The 16,774-nt window shown below is 44.3% G+C and overlaps 1 protein-coding gene across 4 annotated transcripts in view; it reads left to right on the plus strand.

Annotated features, from left to right (window-relative positions):
- Nucleotides 1-16,774, plus strand: part of LOC124005788 (cell adhesion molecule 1-like) — a 181,903-nt gene that overhangs the window by 146,294 nt on the left and 18,835 nt on the right. For 3 of the 4 annotated variants that reach the window (XM_046315335.1, XM_046315337.1, XM_046315336.1), the window contains 3 exons: nucleotides 58-216; nucleotides 12,546-12,642; nucleotides 12,980-13,152. In XM_046315335.1, coding sequence (XP_046171291.1) covers nucleotides 58-216; nucleotides 12,546-12,642; nucleotides 12,980-13,152 — 429 coding nt within the window. The remainder of the gene's footprint in view (nucleotides 1-57; nucleotides 217-12,545; nucleotides 12,643-12,979; nucleotides 13,153-16,774) is intronic. The other variant, XM_046315338.1, reaches the window with a different exon arrangement.

Below are 16,774 nucleotides of genomic sequence, written 5' to 3' on the forward strand. Positions count from 1 at the left end.
TGCTCTGTATGATAGTCTGTTGTGAGTTGAGACATCTCTATAGACTTTGGTTCCTAGGCGAGATGACGGTGGATGAGACCTATGACAGGATGTTCACGGTCACCAGTCGACTGAGACTCACTGTGTCCAAGGAGGACGACGGAGAGCCAGTCAGCTGCATCATCGACCACCCAGCCGTGAAGGACCTCCGGGCACAGAGATACCTGGAAGTGCTATGTGAGTGACCCGGAAGTGAAACAGGCATGACCTGGAAATAGAATGATATTGACTCTCGTAGTCCCTATGAGGTCTATCACAGAGATAAGGGATACAGTGCCTCAGAAAGTATACAAACTCTTTGACTTATTCCACATGTTGTTGTGTTACATCCTGAATTCCAAATAGAATTCCACACATCTATACAAAATCCCCATAATGATAAAGTGACACACTTTTAATTAATTAATTTTTTGAAAATGAAATACAGAAATATCAACTTCACATACATATTCACACCCCTTTGCTATGGCACTTCAAATTGAGCTCAGGTGCATCCAATTGCCTTTGATCGTCTTGAGATGGAGTCCACCTTTGGCCAATTAAATTGTTTGGACATGATTTAGAAAGAAACACACCTGTCTATATAAGGTTGCACAGTTGACAGTGAATGTCAAAGCAGAAACTATACCATGATGTCCAAGGAACTGTCTGTAGATCTCCGAGATAGAATTGTGATGAGGCATATATAAAACAATTTATAGAGCACAGTGGTCTCCATCATTGGGAAATGGGAAAAATATGGAACTACCCAGACTCTGCCTAGAGCTGGCCATCCGACCAAACTGAGCAACTGGGAAAATTAGGATCTTGGTGACCAAGAACTCTTACAGAACTACAAAGTTCCTTGGCTGAAATGGTAGAACCTGCCAGTCTCTATAGCACTTCACCAATCTGGGCTTTATGGGAGAGTGGCTAGACTGAAGTGATGGACTTCTGAGAAAAAGGCACATGATAGACTGCTATGAGTTTGCAAAAGGGCACATGAAAGACTCTGGGATCATAAGGCCAAGGAGTCTGTGATCTGATAAGACAAAAATGTAACTCTTTGGCCTGAATGCAAAGTGGTATGTCTGGAGAAAACCAGGCATAGCTCATCGCCTGTCTAACACCATCCCTACCGTGAAGCATGGTGGTGGCAGTATCTTGCTATGGGAATGCTTTTCATCGGCAGGGACTGGGAGGTTGGTAAGTGTAAAGGGAACAATGAATGGTGCTTTAGAATGCAAATGACTTTAGACTGGGGCGAAAATGTACGTTCCAACAGGACAATGTTCCCAAGTATACAGCGAAAGCAATGTTGGAAGGGCTTCAGAACAAGAATGTGAAAGTCCTCGAGTTCAGCTAAATCCCAAACTTGAATCCCATTGTAAATCTATGGAATTCTAACTTAACAAAGCTTGAGAAAATCTGTGCAAAGCTGATATAGACATACCCAAGACGACTCAAAGCTGATATAGACATACCCAAGACGACTCAAATCTGATATAGACATACCCAAGACGACTCAAAGCTGATATAGACATACCCAAGACGACTCAAAGCTGATATAGACATACCCAAGACGACTCAAAGCTGATATAGAAATACCCAAGACGACTCAAATCTGATATAGACATCCCAAATCTCAAAGCTGATATAGACATACCCAAGACGACTCAAAGCTGATATAGACATACCCAAGACGACTCAAAGCTGATATAGACATACCCAAGACGACTCAAAGCTGATATAGACATACCCAAGACGACTCAAAGCTGATATAGACATACCCAAGACGACTCAAAGCTGATATAGACATACCCAAGACGACTCAAATCTGTAATCGCCATCAAAGGTGCTTCTACAAAGTATTGATTCAGGGGTGTAAATAATTACAGTTGAAGTCGGAAGTTTACATACACCTTAGCCAAATACATTTAAACTCAGTTTTTCACAATTCCTGACATTTAATTCTCGTAAAAATGTCCTGTCTTAGGTCAGTTAGGATCACCACTTTATTTTAAGAATGTGAAATTTCAGCTTTTATTTCTTTCATCATGTTCCCAGTGGCTCAGAAGTTTACATACACTCAATTAGTATTTGGTAGAATTGCCTTTAAATTGTTTAACTTGGGTCAAACGTTTCGGGTAGCCTTCCACAAGCTTCCCACAATAAGTTGGGTGAATTTTGTCCCATTCCTCCTGACAGAGCAGTGTAACTGAGTCAGGTTTGTAGGCCTCCTTGCTCGCACATGCTTTTTCAGTTCTGCCCACAAATTTTCTATGGGATTGAGGTCAGGGCTTTGTGATTGCCACTCCAATACCTTGACTTTGTTGTCCTTAAACCATTTTGCCACAACTTTGGAAGTATGCTTGGGGTCATTGTCCATTTGGAAGACCCATTTGCGACCAAGCTTTAACTTCCTGACTGATGTCTTGAGATGTTGCTTCAATAGATCCACATAATTTCCCTCCCTCATGATGCCATCTATGTTGTGAAGTGCACCAGTCCCTCCTGCAGCAAAGAACCTGCACAACATGATGCTGCCACCCCCGTGATTCACGGATGGGATGGTGTTCTTCGGCTTGCAAGCATCCCCCTTTTTCCTCCAAACATATTGATGGTCATTATGGCCGAATAGTTTTATTTTTGTTTCATCAGACCAGAGGACATTTCTCCAAAAAGTACAATCTTTGTCCACATGTGCAGTTGCAAACTGTAGTCTGGCATTTTTATGGTGGTTTTGGAGCAGTGGCTTCTTCCTTGCTGAGCGGCCTTTCAGGTTATGTCGATATAGGACTTGTTTTACTGTGGCTATAGATACTTTTGTATCTGTTTCCTTCAGCATCTTCACAAGGTCCTTTGCTGTTGTTCTGGGATTGATTAGCACTTTTCGCGCCAAAGTACGTTCATCTCTAGGAGACAGAACGCTTCTCCTTCCTGAGCGGTATTTATTTTAATTTTATTTTACCTTTATTTAGCCAGGCAAGTCAGTTAAGAACAAATTCTTATTTTCAATGACGGCCTAGGAACAGTGGGTTAACTGCCTGTTCAGGAGCAGAACGACAGATTTGTACCTTGTCAGCTCAGGGGTTTGAACTTGCAACCTTCCGGTTACTAGTCCGAACGCTCTAACCACTAGGCTACCCTGCCGCCCCATGGTAGCCTAGTAACCTTCCGGTTACTAGTCCAACGCTCTAATCACTAGGCTACCCAGCTGCGTGGTCCCATGGTGTTTATACTTGCGTACTATTGTTTGTACAGATTAACATGGTCCCTTCAGGCGTGTGGAAATTGCTCCCAAGGATGAACCAGACTTGTGGAGGTCTACAATTTTTTTCTGAGGTCTTGGCTAATTTATTTTGCTTTTCCCATGATGTCAAGCAAGGAGGCACTGAGTTTGAAGGTAGGCCTTGAAATACATCTCCAGGTACACCTCCAGTTGACTCAAATTGTTTAAAGGCACAGTCAACTTTGTGTATTTAAACTTCTGACCAACTGGAATTGTGATAAGTGAAATAATCTGTCTGTAAACAATTGTTGGAAAAATTACTTGTGTCATGCACGAAGTAGATGTCCTAACCGACTTGCCAAAACTATACTTTGTTAACAATACATTTTTGGAGTGGTTGAAAAACAAGTTTTGATGACTCCAACCTAAGTGTATGTAAACTTCCAACTTCAACTGTATGTAAGTGAGATATTTCTGTATTTAATTTTCTAAAAACATGTTTTCACTTTGTAATTATGAGGTATTGTGGTTAGATGAATGAGATTTTTAATATATATTTTTTTTGAGTTCAGGCTGTAACAAAATGTGGAATAAGTCAAGGGATATGAATAGTTTCTGAAGGCACTGTACCGTATATGAATGAATTAGATCATCAATTCTGTATCTAGTTAAAATACCTGGCAGTCCAGATTTAGAGATTCACTTTACAATACGTCTCCTGGAATGTAATAGAATCACCTCCAGGGAAAAGTAACTTTTGCTGTAGTGTTGTGTAACATGAAAGAAGAGAAACCTGCACCTCTAGTCTTGTGTCAAATGTGATTTGCTGTTTCCTCCAATGGTTTATTGATTGAAGAGGTAAAACAGCTGTCCTTACACACTGTAGAACATCAGAGAAAGGTTAAGCTAACCTTTGGTAGTCTGTGTAGAATATTCATTTGTTAACAGAGACGAGTACTTTGCCTAACCTTTCTAGGCAAAAGGGAAAGCTCAACTTGAACCACTTGACATTTTGACAATATTTTGCTAACATAGATAAGAGAAAAAGTAATATATATATATTACTTTATAGTTAGACTGTCTGAACACATAGTCAGTTTCTCTATATGTTTCACCAACGGGCTATGTTCAAATGAAATGTATTGGTCACATACACGTGTTTAGCAGATGCTATTGCGGGTGGAGCGAAATGCTTGTGCTTCTAGCTCCGACAGTGCAGTAATATCTAAGTGATATCTAACAGTTTCACAACATATACCCAAAATACACGTAAATCTAAGTAAGGAATGGATTAAGAATATATATACATATATGTCAGAGCGGCATTGGACTAAGAGACAGCGCTTTCTTCACCACACTGTCTGTGTGGGTGGACCATTTCAGTTTGTCAGTGATGTGTACCCCGAGGAACTTGAAGCTTTCCACCTTCTCCACTCCGGTTCCATCGATGTGGATAAGGGGGTGCTTCCTCTGCTGTTTCCTGAAGTCCACAATCATCTCTTTAGTTTTGTTGATGTTGAGTGAGAGGTTATTTCCTGGCACCACACTCCCAGAGCCCTGCCCTCCTCCCTGTAGGCCGTCTCCTCATTGTTGGTAATCAAGCCTACTACTGTTGTGTCGTCTGCAAATTTGATGACTAAGTTGGAGGCGTGCTTGGCCACGCAGTCATGAGTGAACAGGGAGTACAGGAGGGGGCTGAGCACCCACCCTTGTGGGGCACCAGTGTTGAGGATCAGCGAGGAGGTGTTGTTTCCTACATTCAACACCTGGGGGCTACCCATCATGAAGTCCAGGACACAGTTGCACAGGGTGGAGTTCAGACCCACGGCCTCGAGCTTGATGATGAGCTTGGAGGGTACTATGGTGTTGAATGCTGAGCTATAGTCAATGAACAGCATTCTTACATAGGTATGCCTCTTGTCCAGATAGGACAGGGCAGTGTGCAGTGTGGTGGTGATTGCATCGTCTGTGGATCTATTGGTGAGATAAGCAAATTTATGTGGGTCTATTGTGGCAGGTAAGGTGGAGGTGATATGATCCTTGCCTAGTCTCTCAAAGCACTTCATGATGACAGAAGTGAGTGCTACTGGGCGATTAGTTCAACAACCTTTGCTTTTTTAGGTACAGGGACAATGGTGGTCATCTTGAACCATGTGGGGACAACATACTGGGATAGGGAGAGATTGAATATATCTGTAAAAATAACAGCCAGCTGGTCTGCTCATGCTCTGAGGATGCGGCTAGGGATACCATCTGGGTCGTCAGCCTTGCGAGGGTTAACACGCTTAAATGACTTACTCACGAGAAGGAGAGCCCACAGTCCTTGATAGCTGGCCGTGTCGGTGGCACTGTATTATCCGCAAAGCGTGTGAAGAAGATGTTCAGCCTGTCCAGAAGCAAGACGTCGGTGGCCGCGATGTGGCTGGTTTTCCTTTTATAATCCGTGATTGTTTGTAGACCCTGCCACATACTGGGACTCAACTTTGTCCCTATACTGACGTTTAGCCTGCTTGATTCCTTTGTGGAGGGAATAACTACACTGTTAGTATTCTTCCATATTCCCAGTTTTCTTGCCCTGGTTAAATGCGGTGCTTCACGCTTTCAGTTTTGTGTGAATGCTCCCATCTAGCTGCGGTTTCTGGTTGGGGTAGGTTTTAATGGAGGGCGGGAAGGGCCTTATATGCATTCTGGAAGGTAGTATAACAATGGTCGAGAGTTTTAGCAGCGCGAGTAAATCAATCAATATGTTGATAGAATTTCAGGAGCCTTTTCCTCAAATTTGCTTTGTTAAAATTTCCATTTACAATAAATGCAGCCTCAGGATATGTGGTTTTCAATTTGTATAAAGTCCAGCGAAGTTCTTTGAGGGCCGTCGTGGTATCGGCTTGAGGGGGGATATAGACCGCTGTGGCTATTATTGATGAAAATGATCTCGTAGATAGTATGTGTCATGTTTTGTCATATATTGTCTTGTCATTATGCTTTCCCTTCTGTTCGTTTCCCCCTGCTGGTCTTATTAGGTTCGTTCCCTTTTTCTATCCCTCTCTCTCCCCCTCCCTCTCTCTCCTCTCTCTATCGTTCCGTTCCTGCTCCCAGCTGTTCCTCATTCTCCTAACTCACTCATTTAGTCTTTTTACACCTGTTCCCTATTTTGTCTTCTGATTAGAGTCCCTATTTCTCCCCTTGTTTTCCACTTCTGTCCTTGTCGGATCCTTGTCTATTGTTCACCGTGCTGTGTTTGTGTATCGCCCTGTCGTGTCGTGTTTCCCTCAGATGCTGCGTGGTGAGCAGGTGTCTGAGTCTGCTGAGTTCAAGTGCCTTCCCGAGGCAACCTGCAGTTCAAGATCGAGTCTCCAGTCGGTTCTCGTCATTACGAGTGGAAATTGTGTTTTTTGATTGTATTTTTATTTTACTGGATTAAAGACTCTGTTTTCGCCAAGTCGCTTTTGGGTCCTCATTCACCTGCATAACAGAAGGATCCGACCAAGAATGGACCCAGCGACTATGGATTCTCTCTACTCTACTCTCGAGTTCCAGGGAGCGATGCTCGGCAGACACGAGCAGGAATTGTCTGCTGCTCGGCATGCCGTTGAAACCCTGGCCGCTCAGGTCTCCGACCTCTCAGGACAGTATCAGAGTCTTCGTCTCGTGTCACCAGCTACTTCCGGTTCTTCCGAGCCTCCGGAACCTAGGGTTAATAACCCACCATGTTATTCTGGGCAGCCCACTGAGTGCCGCTCCTTTCTCACCCAGTGTGATATAGTGTTCTCTCTCCAACCCAACACATACTCAAGAGAGAGAGCTCGGATTGCCTACGTCATATCACTCCTTACTGGTCGGGCTCGGCAGTGGGGCACAGCTATCTGGGAGGCAAGCGCTGAGTGTACTAACAATTATCTGAACTTTAAAGAGGAGATGATAAGGGTTTTTGATCGCTCAGTTTTTGGGAAAGAAGCTTCCTGGTCCCTGTCTTCCCTATGTCAAGGTAATCGATCCATAACGGATTACTCTATAGAGTTTCGCACTCTTGCTGCCTCCAGTAACTGGAACGAGCAGGCGTTGCTCGCTCGTTTTCTGGAGGGACTCCACGCTAAGGTTAAGGATGAGATTCTCTCTCGGGAGGTTCCATCCAGCGTGGATTCTTTGATTGAACTCGCTATTCGCATTGAACGACGGGTAGATCTTCGTCACCGAGCTCATAGAAGAGAGCTCGCGTTAACTGTGTCTCCCCTCTCTCCGACACTACCGTCTTTCCCCACTGACTCAGGTGTTGAGCCCATGCAGCTGGGGGTATTCGCATCTCGACTAAGGAGAGGGAACGGAGAATCACCAACCGCCTCTGTCTCTATTGCGGTTCCGCTGGTCATTTTGTCATTTCATGTCCAGTTAAAGGCCAGAGCTCATCAGTAAGCGGAGGGCGACTGATAAGCGCTACTAGACGGTCCTCTCCGTCAAGTACATGTACTACCTTACCGGTCCATCTCCGCTGGACCGGATCGGCAGCTTCCTGCAGTGCATTAATAGACTCTGGGGCAGAGGGCTGTTTTATGGACGAAGCCTGGGCGCGGGAACATGACATTCCTCTCAGACAGTTAGGGAGCCCACGGTCATGTTTGCCTTGGATGGTAGTCCTCTCCCCAGTATATTATATGAAACACTACCTTTAACCCTCACTGTATCTGGTAACCATAGTGAGACCATTTCTTTTTTGATTTTTTGTTCACCTTTTACACCTGTTGTTTTGGGTCATCCCTGGCTAGTGTGTCATAATCCTTCTTTTGATTGGTCTAGTAATTCTATCCTTTCCTGGAACGTTTCTTGTCATGTGAAGTGTTTAATGTCTGCTATTTCTCCTGTTTGTTCTGTCCCCTCTTCTCAGGAGGAACCTGGTGATTTGACAGGAGTGCCGGAGGAGTATCATGGTCTGCGCACGGTCTTCAGTCGGTCCAGAACCAACTCCCTTCCTCCTCACCGGTCGTATGATTGTTGTCCTGTTCTCTTCAAGAAGCGTTTTGCATCCGCTCCTATCCTTGTTGCACCTAACGTCACTAAACCGTTTATTGTTGAGGTTGACGCGTCGGGGGTGGGCGTGGGAGCCATTCTGTCCCAGCGCTCCGATACTGACGATGGGGTCCACCCTTGTGCGTATTTTTCTCATCGCCTGTCACCGTCGGAACGTAACTATGATGTGGCTAACCGCGAACTGCTCGCCATCCGTTTAGCCCTAGGCAAATGGCGACAGTGGTTGGAGGGGGCGACCGTTCCTTTTGTCGTTTGGACTGACCAAAAGAATTTTGAGTACATCCGTTATGCCAAACGACTGAATGCGCGTCATGCTCGTTGGGCGTTGTTTTTCGCTCGTTTCGAGTTCGTTATTTCTTATTGCCCGGGTACTAAGAACACCAAGCCTCATGCTTTATCCCGTCTCTTTAGTTCTTCTGTGGCTTCTACCGATCCCGAGGGATCCTTCCTGTTGGGCGTGTTGTCGGGTTGACTGTCTGGGGAATTGAGAGACAGGTTAAGCAAGCACTCACGCACACTGCGTCGCCGCGCGCTTGTCCTAGTAACCTTCTTTTTGTTCCTGTTTCTACTCGTCTGGCTGTTCTTCAGTGGGCTCACTCTGCCAAATTAGCTGGCCATCCCGGCGTTCGGGGTACGCTTGCTTCTATTCGCCAGCGGTTTTGGTGGCCTACTCAGGAGCGTGACACGCGCCGTTTCGTGGCTGCGTGTTCAGACTGCGCGCAGAAGAAGTCTGGTAATTTTTTTTCTGCTTCTGCTCCTGGTCTTGCTGGGTCTCAGTCTGTTCCCTGCCATCGCATCTCTCCTGTTCTTGTTCCTGCCCTTGCTGTGTCTCAGTCTGTCCCTAGTTGTTACTCTCCTGGCCTGTTTGGTCCTGTTTGCTCTAAAGCTTTCAGTTCTCTACCCGTGTCTCATTTTTTTTTTTAGAGTAGTACCCTAGTTTCCCTTTTTATCGTTTTTCGTTACGGTCCTGAGGAGAGGAGTTGGGTTCTTTCTCGGGACGTGCTGGACCGTTTGTGATCTATGATTTCCTCCGTTGCCGCCAGTGTTCCTCCTCGAGAGCGCCAGGAGGCGCTCGGTGAGTGGGGGGGTACTGTCATGTTTTGTCATATATTGTCTTGTCATTATGCTTTCCCTTCTGTTCGTTTCCCCCTGCTGGTCTTATTAGGTTCGTTCCCTTTTTCTATCCCTCTCTCTCCCCCTCCCTCTCTCTCCTCTCTCTATCGTTCCGTTCCTGCTCCCAGCTGTTCCTCATTCTCCTAACTCACTCATTTAGTCTTTTTACACCTGTTCCCTATTTTGTCTTCTGATTAGAGTCCCTATTTCTCCCCTTGTTTTCCACTTCTGTCCTTGTCGGATCCTTGTCTATTGTTCACCGTGCTGTGTTTGTGTATCGCCCTGTCGTGTCGTGTTTCCCTCAGATGCTGCGTGGTGAGCAGGTGTCTGAGTCTGCTGAGTTCAAGTGCCTTCCCGAGGCAACCTGCAGTTCAAGATCGAGTCTCCAGTCGGTTCTCGTCATTACGAGTGGAAATTGTGTTTTTTGATTGTATTTTTATTTTACTGGATTAAAGACTCTGTTTTCGCCAAGTCGCTTTTGGGTCCTCATTCACCTGCATAACAGTATGGTTGGCATTTGATTGTGAAATGTCCTAGGTCGGGTGAACAGAAGGACTTGAGTTCATGTATGTTATTAATCATAAAACATATCCCTCCACCCTTCTGCTTCCTGGAGAAATGTTTGTTCCTGTCGGCACGATGTACTGAGAACCCAACTGGCTTTAATAGCCAGGTTTATGCAGTCCTATAACACTGAAAGCCTTAGTTGGTGGAGTTGAGCTGACAATATACTGGTCATACAAGAGTAATAATATAAGCAATGGAGTAATGGCACTGTCGTAGCCAGCCAAAGCACTCTCCTATCCTTCCCAATGCATTGCAGCATGGTCCTTTTATTTTTATTTTTTATTTCACCTTTATTTAACCAGGTAGGCTAGTTGAGAACAAGTTCTCATTTGCAACTGCGACCTGGCCAAGATAAAGCATAGCAGTGTGAACAGACAACACAGAGTTACACATGGAATAAACAATTAACAAGTCAATAACACAGTAGAAAAAAATGGGCAGTCTATATACAATGTGTGCAAAAGGCATGAGGAGGTAGGCGAATAATACAGTTTTGCAGATTAACACTGGAGTGATAAATGATCAGATGGTCATGTACAGGTAGAGATATTGGTGTGCAAAAGAGCAGAAAAATAAATAAATAAAAACAGTATAAAAAACAGTATGGGAATGAGGTAGGTGAAAATGGGTGGGCTATTTTCCTATAGACTATGTACAGCTGCAGCGATCGGTTAGCTGCTCGGATAGCTGATGTTTGAAGTTGGTGAGGGAGATAAAAGTCTCCAACTTCAGCTTTTTTTGCAATTCGTTCCAGTCACAGGCAGCAGAGTACTGAAACGAAAGGCGGCCAAATGATGTGTTGGCTTTAGGGATGATCAGTGAGATACACCTGCTGGAGCGCATGCTACGGATGGGTGTTGCCATCGTGACCAGTGAACTGAGATAAGGCGGAGCTTTACCTAGCATGGACTTGTAGATGACCTGGAGCCAGTGGGTCTGGCGACGAATATGTAGTGAGGGCCAGCCGACTAGAGCATACAAGTCGCAGTGGTGGGTGGTATAAGGTGCTTTAGTGACAAAACGGATGGCACTGTGATAGACTGCATCCAGTTTGCTGAGTAGAGTGTTGGAAGCCATTTTGTAGATGACATCGCCGAAGTCGAGGATCGGTAGGATAGTCAGTTTTACTAGGGTAAGCTTGGCAGCGTGAGTGAAGGAGGCTTTGTTGCGGAATAGAAAGCCGACTCTTGATTTGATTTTCGATTGGAGATTTTTGATGTGGGTCTGGAAGGAGAGTTTGCAGTCTAGCCAGACACCTAGGTACTTATAGATGTCCACATGTTCAAGGTCGGAACCATCCAGGGTGGTGATGCTAGTCGGGCATGCGGGTGCAGGCAGCGATCGGTTGAAAAGCATGCATTTGGTTTTACTCACGTTTAAGAGCAGTTGGAGGCCACGGAAGGAGTGCTGTATGGCATTGAAGCTCGTTTGGAGGTTAGATAGCACAGTGTCCAATGACGGGCCGAAAGTATATAGAATGGTGTCGTCTGCGTAGAGGTGGATCAGGGAATCGCCCGCAGCAAGAGCAACATCATTGATATACACAGAGAAAAGAGTCGGCCCGAGAATTGAACCCTGTGGCACCCCCACAGAGACTGCCAGAGGACCGGACAGCATGCCCTCCGATTTGACACACTGAACTCTGTCTGCAAAGTAATTGGTGAACCAGGCAAGGCAGTCATCCGAAAAACCGAGGCTGTTGAGTCTGCCGATAAGAATATGGTGATTGACAGTGTCGAAAGCCTTGGCGAGGTCGATGAAGACGGCTGCACAGTACTGTCTTTTATCGATGGCGGTTATGATATCGTTTAGTACCTTGAGTGTGGCTGAGGTGCACCCGTGACCGGCTCGGAAACCAGATTGCACAGCGGAGAATGTACGGTGGGATTCGAGATGGTCAGTGACCTGTTTGTTGACTTGGCTTTCGAAGACCTTAGATAGGCAGGGCAGGATGGATATAGGTCTGTAACAGTTTGGGTCCAGGGTGTCTCCCCCTTTGAAGAGGGGGATGACTGCGGCAGCTTTCCAATCCTTGGGGATCTCAGACGATATGAAAGAGAGGTTGAACAGGCTGGTAATAGGGGTTGCGACAATGGCGGCAGATAGTTTCAGAAATAGCGGGTCCAGATTGTCAAGCCCAGCTGATTTGTACGGGTCCAGGTTTTGCAGCTCTTTCAGAACATCTGCTATCTGGATTTGGGTAAAGGAGAACCTGGAGAGGCTTGGGTGAGGAGCTACGGGGGGGGCGGAGCTGTTGGCCGAGGTTGGAGTAGCCAGGCGGAAGGCTCAGGCTTTGTAGCTCAGTTGGTAAAACATTGTGCTTATTACCACCCATATGTAAAATGCACGCATGACTACGTTTCTTTGGATAAAAGTGTCTGCAAAATGACATTGGTTGTTAAATTATAGCGCACTGACAAATGGCTCTTTCACTGGTTTGAACATACAATAACGCTTTTTTTATAGTGACTGAAAGCATGAGTCAGGTTGAGATAGGTTGACATTGCTAGAGCTGTGAATATAATATGAATTAGAAAGTGTGTACTGTTTCTATACAATGTGTATTGTGAAAATACCATCTGTCTCCTTTCAGATCAACCAGAAGTGAAGATCGTTCAGGCGTTCCCTGAAGGTTTAACGAGAGAGGGGGAGAATCTAGAGCTGACGTGCATAGCAAAAGGCAAACCACAGTGAGTATCCATCCATCCACACAGATAATTTAATACTAGTTAACAGTACAGCACTCCACTCTGTCCTTACAAATGCCAACATAGACAGCTACATGACACTTCCAGGCTTCCTATATCCCTTTTCTGCCAGCCAAAGGACTCCCCTAACCTTTCCAATACATTGTAGCATTTATATGTTACCAATTGCTAGTGTGTTTTGTGTCAAATGCATCATTAGGAGGAACCTGCCAATGGCTCTCCCACACTGATCAGAGTTCAGACCTTTAGAGTGAGATTTGGTCTATTGACGGGCGTCGTACAGGGACTTTCTGATGTGGCTGGTATTTGTGTCATCCAGGCCCCATCAGATCAGCTGGCTCAGAGTGGATGATGATGTGCCATCTCACACCGTGATCACCGGCTCTGACCTCTTCATCGAAAACCTCAACAAGTCGTACAACGGCACGTACCGCTGTGTTGCCTCCAACACCGTGGGAGATGCCTACGATGACTATATCCTCTTTGTATACGGTAGGTACTGTCATGGCTACTGTCGCCTGTAGTTTGTTTTGCGATTCTATCTATATTTGGAGATGAGTCCAGGCCAGGTAGTCTGTATTGCTGATTCAGGATGTGTCGGGTAGGCAATCGTGGCCCACTAGAATTGGCTAAATTTTCCATTGAAACTTCTCATGTGTCAGTTCACTGATTACAGGTTTCTCTGGGTGAATCTGTCACAGAAACATGTCACTGACGCACTGTAACATAGTAACAGATGTCTCTGACTTACTGATTTATTCTGACTGACACCTCACAGACTATCCTCAATCTAACTTGTAGCTTACGTATGAGTCTCTGACTTAGGTTACTATGGCACTTATAGCAATGCCACTCTGAGATTGTATTTCTGTAAGTGCTCTTAGGCAGATGGTGACATTTGTTTGTCCCTCTTAGTCCTCTAGTGATCATCTCCTGAACAAAAGTATGGAATGTGCTATTAAGTAACAGTTCAGGCCTATTCAGGGTTTGATCCTATGGCTGAAGTTATAATTGGCGCCCCATCCACTCTCATCCATTAGAGGCATGATTCACTTTCCCTCTGTAATGTAACTGTCATACAGTTACTGTATCTACAGGAAGAGGTTTGAGGTTTGGGAAGCAGGCTGTAGTCTTGCTTCCATATGGATCCTTTGTTTGGAATATGATTACTTTGAACAACACACATCTTTGCATTTCCAAATAGTTTTTGCTTCATAAAAGCGCTTGTGAGAAATGAAACCTGCCAGAACAGGAAACATTTTCCATACACACCATCTTTTGATTTATGTTGTTTTGTCTTTTACTTTCATACTTGTTTTGGCACATTGGTTTGATTGGGAATGTGAGCTGACCATTTGTTTTGGAGATATACCCCTCTCCCATGCATAATCAGGTTCTATAGTATGCGTCTCTTCATATAGGCCCTCCTCACGTCTCCATATTTCAGTTTCCTACATGTCTCTGAAGGAACAACCTGCTCCCTACTCAACAGAGATAAACTAGACAAACTGTGGTACACTAAAAGACTCTTGAATGAATATCCATGGTGAAAATGTGTGTTTGCCGGGGTAGCAAACATGCTAGCATGTGTGAGCTGTACATGTTTTGTAGTAGAATTACCTATTTGTATGCCTTTGGCACAATGAAATATCCCATTTTACAGAAATAGCTTCCCACCACAAGTCTTTTTCAGTCTTTTACCACCTCAACATTAGAGACAGCATATCTCTGGTGTTATCAGTGCAGTCTCTATTCTTTTAGTTAGAGCATTAATGAGACACTGGAGATTTGTAAAAGGTGTTGATAACGCTTTGAGTAATTAAGTTTGAGATTCCCAGTTCTGTTATTCCACAGGATTAGATGCTAGACATGTTGTTGGTGCATAAGATGATTGTTTTCCCTGACTAATCATACTAGTTACTGTACACTAGCATAATGAGTGTGTGTTTCTGAACATGGTTACGTCTAGGGGTAAGCATGATGAGAACCACAGATGTGTCAGCTTAGCAGGTGGGTCTCTAGGTGAAGAGACTGCTGGGTGGGTTTTTCTGTGTACAGTATCCTGTTTTCTACTTGTATTAGGCCCAGGAGGAGCCCATTAGTGTCTCGTGTTGGAATCCACAGCTGCTATCTCTTAGTATGTCCCTGATGTTCATTAATGTGGATCTGTCAGAGGACTGTGTGCAGTACCATGTCAAAGCTAGATGACCAGGAACCTAGCTAATGTAGTGCAACAGGAGAGCACAGTATGTGTACCAATGGTCTGTGCTATTCTAGATATATTAGATATTTATATGTGTGCTACTTTCAGAGAGTTGGAATATACAGTCTGCTACTTTCAGAGAGTTGGAATATACAGTCTGCTACTTTCAGAGAGTTGGAATATACAGTCTGCTACTTTCAGAGAGTTGGAATATACAGTCTGCTACTTTCAGAGAGTTGGAATATACAGTCTGCTACTTTCAGAGAGTTGGAATATACAGTCTGCTACTTTCAGAGAGTTGGAATATACAGTCTGCTACTTTCAGAGAGTTGGAATATACAGTCTGCTACTTTCAGAGAGTTGGAATATACAGTCTGCTACTTTCAGAGAGTTGGAATATACAGTCTGCTACTTTCAGAGAGTTGGAATATACAGTCTGCTACTTTCAGAGAGTTGGAATATACAGTCTGCTACTTTCAGAGAGTTGGAATATACAGTCTGCTACTTTCAGAGAGTTGGAATATACAGTCTGCTACTTTCAGAGAGTTGGAATATACAGTCTGCTACTTTCAGAGAGTTGGAATATACAGTCTGCTACTTTCAGAGAGTTGGAATATACAGTCTGCTACTTTCAGAGAGTTGGAATATACAGTCTGCTACTTTCAGAGAGTTGGAATATACAGTCTGCTACTTTCAGAGAGTTGGAATATACAGTCTGCTACTTTCATCTTGCCTCTGCCCACCGCTGCACTAAAACACTTTATCCCTGACACTAGAAATGTTGCGTGTACTCTGTGTACTCTCCTACGGTAAGTAAAAAAGCATACAGTAAGTAACAAAGCATGTTTAGTTGTCAGTTCTATTCTGGTCTAAGGGTGAGAGAGAAGGTAGTTAGGCTGGTTGGCCTCCTCTGCTGGTTCTGGGTTGTTTTCAGTAGACTGTGAGTGCTGGTCTGTGGTTGGTTGACGTCCTGTGTGGGAGTAAACTGGTCCAAAGCAACTAGGCTCCCAGCTACTGTAGGCTCCCACCAAACTCTGTTCACTGTACAAAGCTGACCTGGTATAACTCACACATACTGGCTGTTGGCAGGAGAACAATTATGTATTTTGCTCAAGGATTTGTTCTGCAGTTGACTCTCTGACCCAGAGATTTCCTACACGGCCATGAAGTCAAAGATTCCCATGCAGCCATCTGGGCGTCAAGCCCAGTCAGAAAGTATGCTCAAATATGGCTCTGTTGACCCTAACTTGGATGAAGCGCTGTTGTGAAAACAAATGTGTTGAATCACAAGGATTCTGAACCATCACCCATCTCTGCACCATAGAACAGAATAACTAATGAAACATCAGGCTGCAAATTAATAACCAAATCATACAGACTCAAGAGAAAACATAGTTTAATGTATTTTAAAAATGCATCTGAGGACATTGTTGTGCTGTATTACTTTATGGAATATTTGTTTGAGTCAGAAATCTCCATTGCTATGTTATGAAGACAATGTGCATATAAAACAATGTATTCAGAATTGCTAAGAAACTGAAGAAAAATAAAGTTTTTTGGCTGCCAGATTTAAGAGGGCATAACTAAACAATTTCTCCCGCATTGTTTCAGTTTGTGCTTAGAATTTCTCATATCAAATGTTCTTACAAATAGAAATGTACCCTGAAAATATGGCACCTCCAAATACATTCATATTTCAGCTCTCATAATGTGGAGCCAAGAGTAATCCAGCCTGCAAATTGCCCATGGAGAATGCTTGTTTGCTAGACTATTATATGTGCCACATCCCATCCAGGCCTTTGTGGCAGCCTCTTATCCCTGGCCTGCATGCCCAATTTCCCAGACTCTGACATTTCAGCTATCAGACCGCCTTCGGTCACAGGGAAAGAAGAAATCCCCTATAAATATTGT

This window comes from Oncorhynchus gorbuscha, linkage group LG19 (assembly GCF_021184085.1).
Source record: "Oncorhynchus gorbuscha isolate QuinsamMale2020 ecotype Even-year linkage group LG19, OgorEven_v1.0, whole genome shotgun sequence".
Classification (NCBI taxonomy): domain Eukaryota; kingdom Metazoa; phylum Chordata; class Actinopteri; order Salmoniformes; family Salmonidae; genus Oncorhynchus; species Oncorhynchus gorbuscha.